This window comes from Pyrus communis, chromosome 15, assembly GCF_041283825.1.
Source record: "Pyrus communis isolate YQ-2024b chromosome 15, ASM4128382v1, whole genome shotgun sequence".
Classification (NCBI taxonomy): domain Eukaryota; kingdom Viridiplantae; phylum Streptophyta; class Magnoliopsida; order Rosales; family Rosaceae; genus Pyrus; species Pyrus communis.
The window spans coordinates 27,052,543-27,061,127 of record NC_142579.1 but is presented as its reverse complement, the minus strand read 5'-3'; the positions used below and the strand labels follow the sequence as shown (position 1 = coordinate 27,061,127).

Sequence of the window (8,585 nt, the reverse complement as noted above, 5' to 3'; positions counted from 1 at the left end):
TGACAAGATTCTAACGAAGTTGATAAAAATGATCATAGCTACACATTTTGATGAGTTGAGGAACCAATGATAATGAATTTTTAGTTGAAAAACCATTACTACAATTTACTCATAACTAAAAGATGATTCTCTATTTCCTTATTTGTACTGTTTGTTTCTTTCCTCTTTTTTCTTCGTCTTATTTTTCTCTTTCTCTCTCTTTGTTCTCCTTGCTGCTTGTGTTACCTCCTTCTTCGTGGTTTTCTCTCTCTTTCTCCGATTACTACCCACCGATGGGTCGGTTCAATCCGAGGCTCATATCGATATTGGTGTAACTCCACTCCTCTTCTTCGATAGTTTAGCCTTAACTTAAGGTGTGGCCCAGAGGAATTCGTAGCACATTTTGTAGCTGTGAATTGCCTCGAGGTTGGTAGAAGTTTTTAAGAGTTTTTATCACTAGTGGAGAAGATCACATTTTTTCCATGAAAAATTATTTTCAAAAAATGAAGCATGTAATCGACGTTTTAAAAGTTTTACATGAGATAAAACTTCATATTTTTTTCAACTACTGAATTATTAGACTTGGTAACAGAACCCTTTAAGAGGCGTTTGTTTGCCCTTACTAAGTTGGACTGGACTGGACTGGACTAGCTATTAGTCCAATACTGTGTTTGTTCCATGCTGGGACTAACATTAATGAGACTAAAGGGGACTAGCATGGACAAAACTCTTCACTAAGAGGTCTTAGCGAGACCCCCCAATAACCATGGGACTAGCTAAGACTATCCTCTCTTTCTCGTCCTCGTCATGCTCAACGACCACTCCCGACAGACTCCTCGTCATATCCGGTCACCTAGATCAATCATTAACTTTCCGACTCTCTTTCAGATCCATTTCACAACCAACTTTCATATAAAATATACCAAATTGAAGCTGGGAGTGACAAGATTACGATTTTACCTGAATCGAGGCTAAAATGTGGTCGAATGTGGCTGGAAAATGGCCTGGAAGTCTTGGCCTGTTTGGGCTTCTTCAAATCCATGACAGATTCGAGCATTCAAAGCTAAGATCTCGGTCCAGGGATGGTGATGAATTTTTTGGCGGTGCTAACTTCATCCAATTTAATGAGGGTTGGCCGGAAAACACATCGGGAAACCTGCAACTCGTCGGGAAAATTGAAGCCGTGAGGTTCCGTTTGAACAACGCATAGCTAGAGAGGGAGGGAGGACAGAGAAATAGAGACTTGAATCAATAAGGAGTTTGACCAGGAATGAGAAAGAGACATGAATTGAGAGGTCGAAGAGGAAAAAAAGAGGGAGAGGGTGGGACGATGAGAGAAGAGGAAAAGAGTGGGACGGAAATGGTAGGAAAAGATGGAGAAAAAGATAAGATCATAATAAAATATTAATAATTTATATATTAAATAATATAATATTAGAATTTGTTATTATCTAGCTTCTTAGTCCAATACTGCACCAAAAGCTTCACTAAGTTAGTCCAGTTTAGTCTAGTCTAAACCAGTCCAGCTTAGTCCTTGAAACTAATCCAGTCCGAGATAGTCCGGCGCAACAAACGCCCTCTTAATCTATAAAACCATTATCAGGGAGTAGGCTTGCAAATGCTGTCAGTCCTTTTGTTCTTGGTTGGATGTGAGTTTGGCTTCATTTTTTTTTTCAACATACCTTAGTGCATGCAATTTAGTGCTCCAGAACATGAGAATATAAGTGCTTCAAGGTGTGTTTACGATTTAGGAAATATAAGCACTTTAAAGCACGATTGTCCATTTGTCCTGATGTTACTAATCAGTATAGGCTTATGACACAAAGCCTAAACATGTTCAATAAAACTGCCTAGAAAATGAAAATGTAACTTAAAATGTTTTTGGCCTTTGATTTTCGTAAACGATGGGGAATCAGGTCGAGTCTCATTGCAACGGTCTTTTCTTTGTTTTTTCGAAATTCATATATCTTTACATGCAGATAATAACTTCATTTTTTTCTCAACTCGGTTCCGGTGTTTTCACGATGATGTTAAAAATAAACATAAAATAGCAAGTAGTCATTTATCACAGTGGTAGAACGATGTTGAGTCATTATATGACAGCATGAGTTCAAAACTAATCGGTAACAAATCTAACAAAATTTATCGTTTGACAAAAAAAAATTAAATAAATAAAATATGTATTTGCACTTCGGATGTGGATTAATTGTGGGATGTGTGTAGAGTGTGTGTGGGGTGTGAGGTTATTATGGAATATGTGAACGTATTAGGATAATTTTTTTAAAAAAGTGTGATGTATTAAGTATGTAGATTGCAAAATGTATGCAACAATATGTGAGTGAGTGTTAACAAAATGACCCTGAAACTAAAATTAATAATCAAATGTTTGGAGGCAGGGTAAAATGCGACCAAAAATATTATTGTATTCCCTTCCCGGATTTGGTAATCAAAATTTATTTGAGTTTACCAATGGTATTATTGTGTTAGATGCTTTTCCAAGTAGAAGGAAAATTCCCAAGGAGAGCCAAGGATGTGAATCTTCCCTCCCCTCACGAGTACAATTTTATTTATAGACAACACTGTCCATATGACGTTTGTTAATGTATTTATACCAAAATTATTGTATATGTATAAGTTTTGTCTCTACATAGAGAACATTTGATCAATGCTTATTCCGGAGAATAAGGAATTAAGGATATAAAAAATATTAGCGTTTATTAAGTATGACACAATTTAAGAAGTGTGCAATATCCATCCGAGAGTACACATTGAATTTTGTTTAGCAAAAAGGATGGTAGCCCAAGTTCTTGCTAGAAGTTAACTAACAAAATGATCAAGATGGTCCAACCACACGTGTCAACTTCAATTAACAATATTCAGTGAAGTGAACGCCAAGGAAACAAAACCCCCCATATGATCATTTTTCTTAACTTCCTTTAAGTAAAGCTAATCTCACACCACACCATCCGTTTCCAACGACCTCCTCTTGCAGCTATAGCTCCCCGTTTTGAAATTTTTATTAAGAGGACCGTCACTCATTAACTCCACCATTAGCATCTATCCTTAATTAGTTTGCCAACCATGAAAGCCGACGAGAGTAAATTGGTTGTCATGGGCCGGGCAGAGATCGACACCCGAGCGCCTTTCAAGTCCGTCAAAGAAGCAGTCATGTTGTTCGGGGAAAGAGTTTTGGTCGGAGAAATATATGCCAAGCAGCTCAAAGAGGTAAGCTAGCTTTTCCCTTTAAATATTTTTGTATTTCTTATAATTAATATGGTATCAGAGCCTTTGCTAAACGTGGTGAGAACCCTTTGTTTCTGGGTCTCTCCGCACTCTAAGTTCTCCATGCACCCATAGGGCATGTACTAAAACCGTTCCTCCGAAACCCACCCACCAGTCCGATCATGTCACCCATTTTTTCATGTCAACCACTGACCAGAAACCCATCACCATTAAACCACTTCGCTTGAATTTTCATTTCTCAACGTACAACTTTTTGTCACATATTGTAAATTTATAATGTATTATTATTTTCTATGTCAGATTGGAGCTGCAGTGTCCAATGATACTACTAATGGAGATGCTGCTCAGTCAAGAATCGAGGTCTTAACAGCTGAGCTCGAAGAAACAAAGAAAACTCTTCAGAAAGTTAGAGAAGAAAACAAGTCAATGGCATATTGCATCAAGTCACTCAGAGAAGATCTTGACCGTTCAAAACAAGAGCTCCACAAGTACTTGAAGGCAAGAGAGTTTGATGATCAGAAGCACCGAGTAGATCCTGAGATTGAAGAAGATTTTAAGTTCATTGCGGACAGAGACACGAAGTTCGAAAACAAGACAATGTTGAGCCAAGAGGCTAAGGAGTTTGTGCAGAAGAAAAGATATGTGAAGTTTGCAAGTCCTGCTTCGTTGGCTCAGGTTATTGTTAACAAGGAAGGGTCGCATGAGGGATATGGAAACCCTAGTTCGGTCAGGAGGACAAATAAGAAGAAGCCTTTGATGCCTATGATTGGGTGGCTTTTTTCAAAAAATAAGGCAAGTCAAGAAGGTGGGTCTTCAAGAGCCTAAGGCTCTCATGAGCGAGAAAGTCTTGTGTACAACTATCGCATGATATCTCTCTTTTAAGCGGATAAGATTACAGGCGGAGACGGAAGAAACAAAAATATAAGGGCTTTGTTTGCGTGAGTGTGGTTGGAACAGATGGCTTGTGTGGCTTACAGACGCTAAAATTCCCCCTAGTTACTGGATTATGCAAGATATTAAGTAGATATTTTGCCTTAATAATTTTTTTCTTCTCATTATCTAGAAAATAAAGGAATATTGCCTCAATTTTGTAAGTTTGTAAGACAGGCTTGGCCCTAAAGCTGAAAGAAGAATGTTGTAAGTGTGCTAGACCTTCTACAATTGAAAATGAGAGCATATGTAATAATATGGGCTAAAGAAGCATTTGCCATTGTTATGTGTTCATGAAAACCCACAAGGAAAACCAATACAACGAAGAAGACACAATTAAAGCCAAAATTTTCCAACAGCTGCAAAGGATGAAATGGAATTCTACTGGATAGAAAAATCAGGATTCGCTCTTGCTAGGGGATTGTAATGCAGTTGGTTAAGAGCATTTATTTCTTACACTAAGATTTCAAGTTCGATTCCATTCCCCAATCCTGCAATTATTGAATAGGGTTTTCCTTTTCAACCCTCATCATTCATTTATTTTGTAGACATTTAAAGATCTTCAATTTGATTGACTTTTTGTAGAGATTATCTTTAATTGATGATTAAGAAAACAAACAGTTTCGCTGGCAAAATTCCTCACGCGACTAGCCCCCTTACAATTGAGATATTAGATGCTCGGGAAGGTCTTGGTCTGGCTATTCAACGTAATTAGCAGCATGTCATCTTGGAGTCTGATGCATTGCAAGTAATTCAAGCTATTGGCAGTCTTAATTGTGGATCATCTCCCATCGGATTACTGCTCGATGATATCAAAACTAGCCTAAGGGGATTTGACTTTGCTAGAGTTAGTCATGTTCGTAAATGTGTCAATTTTGTAGCGCATAGAATAGCTAAGTTGGCCTTAACTTCCAATTTTACTAGTCATTGGTTCGAGGAGCCTCCGGATTTTCTCTAGGATGTCCTCATTCATGATTGTCTGTTTTCTTAATGATTAAATAAAATCCGCTATCGTTTCCTCTTCAAAAGAAAAAAAAAAGAAAAAAAAAAGAAAGGGATAGAACTATTAACCTTTTAAATTATATTTTGTAAACTAAATGATGTGGCGGATAATGGTTGGATTTCTTTATTAATAATTTAAATAATGAAGTTAACCATCAAGCGATACATCATGTATCTAAAAAATCTTAACTACATTAATAAAACTCTCTTTGCTCTCTTTGTCAACCAAAAAAGGATAAAAAAAACAATTTGTCTTCTACCACAAAACAAAATCATGGGCAGTAAAGTAAATTCACACAAATTAAATTTTACTGTTTTTTTTTCCAAAGCCTCACCCAAGGGTGATCCTAACATCCTCTAATTTTGAAAAATAAAATATAAAAATGAAACTTCCCTAACAATCCACATTCCTTTTTTTTTTCCCTTTCTCCTTGTCATTTTAAAATAAAATAAAAATTATTTTCACACAAGTGTGGGGCATATGCTAGTATAGTTTTAAAAAGGCCTAATTAGATTATTAGTCCCCGTGGTGATACGGTAATTGGAAGATAGCTGATGTGGTAAAAATAAAAAATAAAAAAAATTTAAGCCTCTGTGGTAAAGTCTGTTAGGATTTATGCACAAACTTGAAAATTCCATCAAAACTTTTGGTTGATTATTAGCATGTGAGCCATACATATTAGGCTAAAATGGAACTCTCCGTACACATATTAGGTTGAAACATAACTCTCCGTTAATTGTTAGCACATGGGGCTGGCTAACGTGATAATAATTAAGTTGACAGAATTTTCAATTTTGGTAAGGAAGTTGACAGAATTTTCAATTTTGGGCATAAATCCTAACAGACTTCATTATAGGGGCTTAAATCCTTTTTTTTTTTTTTTGCTTTTACCACATAAACTATCTTCTAACTACTCTATCACCACAGAGATTGTTAATCCAATTAAGCCTATAAAAAAAAATCTCTCTAGCATCACTTTTATTTATATATTGAGGTATTTGTTGATCCCCCTCCCCTGCCCTTCCCTCCAAACTTGTAAGTACCTATCAAATTCTCTATGAACTTTAATTTTCACGAATTAGCTCATGAACCTTTTTTTATTTGTCAAAAGCCCATGTACTTTTATAATTTTCCCTAACTTTAGTTTCAGCCAATTACATCCCTAAACTTTTATAATTGACCCATTTCCCCCCTGATGTTAGATTTTTGGAAAATTTTATCAAATTTTCCATCCATCTTAGTCACGTGCACGACACATGGCAATTGTCTGAGGGCAAAAAGCCAATTTTATCCCTAATGTGGACAACATATTAGTTTTTTCTTTTTCTCTTCCGCGTATCACTCCATACACTTTTTGTTTGAATTTTATCCATAATGTGGACAACTATAAATTTTTTCCATGGTCTTGCTTTTTCAGCAACATGTTGGGGGTTGTGATATCATTTCATTAGCCTTCCTTGTGACTTAATTAACTTAACTTTATCGATTCACCAATTGCAATTTAAGACTCAAGTTCAAATAAGAAAAATAATTACTAACCTCAACAAATTCATTATTAGAAACTGGCTAATTATAAACACTCATGGGGATAATTAGTTAAAATCAGAGTTTATGGAGAAAACTGGTCAGTTATAAAAGTTGAGGGGTGTAATTGGTTAAAATTAAAGTTCATAAGAAAAATTGATAGCTCTTTACAAGCTTGGAAGAAAGTCAACTAATACCTCTTTATTTATTTATTTATTTACTAACATATGGGCACACAAAGTGTGTGAGAAAATTCTTTATTTTTGTTTTTGAAATAGAAGGAGAGAGGAAGAGAATGATAGAGAATGTAGGAGTGAGAATTTTTTTTTTTTTTTTAATTAGAGATATGTTAGGATTACATGTGAGGTTTTGAAAAAAAAAAAACAAAATTTGGTTGTGTGAAATTACATTTCTACATGTTATGTTTTAATTAGAAGGTTAAACTGATAATTTCATAAAATTTTGGTTGACAATGAGTATTTTATTAATTAGTAGAAATTATAAAGTTAATCATGTAATCACGTTCATGGCATGAATTCCATATGGTGTATAGTCAACGCAAGTACCCCCTCAATATTTTGCATATGCAAAACTACCAACAAACAAACCGACAACAAATCCAATTGGAAGCATGATGGATACATTGAACCCCACGAACCCTAGTTACTCTGCTTCATCTCTCACATATGTACCGCAATTATTTATTATTTGTAACTTAATGAGAATCCTCTTTGTTAGGATCCTGAAGATTCTCCAATTACATTCGTTCATCGTAAATCGTGTGATCATTTTTCGTTAGATACTTATGGAGCCAAACATAATCAAGAAAAATATGGAGGCGACACATGAATATTTGGATGAAAAAGACAAGATTACCCTTGAAGCACATAGAGACTCCTACGCGCGAGCAGCATACAATCACCACTCAATCAAAGTCAAAAGTGATCAAAATAAGTATTTATTCAAAACTTATTTCATCAATCCTCATCAAATCCTCCCCACAATGTAACCTCCATATATTCATTCAAAATACAATTAATTACCTAAATTAATTAATTAATTTTCTAATTAATTTCCTAATTGATTGCAAGATATTATGGTGACATAATATCTTGCAATTACACCCTAAAATCACCAAATGTGGCCGGTTCCCACCTCTCCAAAGGTGGCCGGCCACACCTCTATAAATACCACTTCGTTTCTCCAAAAACCTAAATTGAATCATCTTGCAAAATTCTCCAAATTCTCTAAACACTTTTCCCTCAAAATTTTAACTTTGGCATCAGAGGTTCTTCGGCCAAAGCCCCCCCATTCATCGTGGGCGTGTGAGGCTCTTGGCCTTAACCTAAGGTGTTAATTGTTTTTGTAGGTGCATTTTCATCCAAGAATAAGAAGGAAGAAATTTGCATCCACAAATTCGTGTTTTCATTGAGAGTTGAGTCACACACTCGTAGAAGACTCTGGCATCCAAGGTTTTTCGCTTTCTTGTTCATTTGTAGATTTTTCGTACGTTCTTATTCTTGGAATTTTTATTTCTAAAAATTCTTCGATAAAACCTAAAAGCAAAGTACAATGACGAGAGATTAGGAAACCTCGACGAACGGAAATTCTAACATTCAAGAATTAAGACTGCAGCGATCTACAAGGCTCAACATAACGATGAGTGGAGCAGCAATATCCCAACAGGGCACCACGTTGGCAACCACCGCAATAACCACCCTCGACAAAACCCATGGTGCCAAGGCCACGACCCAAACCGTGCCACTTCAACCTTCAAGGCCCCAAGCCTTAGTCGAGCCACCCAAACCCAACGCGTTGCTAAGCTGAGCCCTAGCCTTACACCCACGTGCGCCACACACCGAACAGCCCACTCCCATGGCCCAACCTGTTCCCGTAACCTAGCTGC

At 36.2% G+C, this 8,585-nt stretch overlaps 1 protein-coding gene across 1 annotated transcript; it reads left to right on the top strand.

The window, feature by feature from the left end:
• The first annotated feature begins 2,942 nt into the window (after nt 1-2,942).
• LOC137731280 (WEB family protein At3g51220-like) lies at nt 2,943-4,432 on the top strand. The gene is made up of 2 exons (XM_068470382.2): nt 2,943-3,204; nt 3,523-4,432. The coding sequence occupies exons 1-2, from the start codon at nt 3,061-3,063 to the stop codon at nt 4,045-4,047; spliced, it is 669 nt and encodes a 222-aa protein (XP_068326483.2). The 5' UTR covers nt 2,943-3,060; the 3' UTR covers nt 4,048-4,432.
• Nucleotides 4,433-8,585: the final 4,153 nt, after the last annotated feature.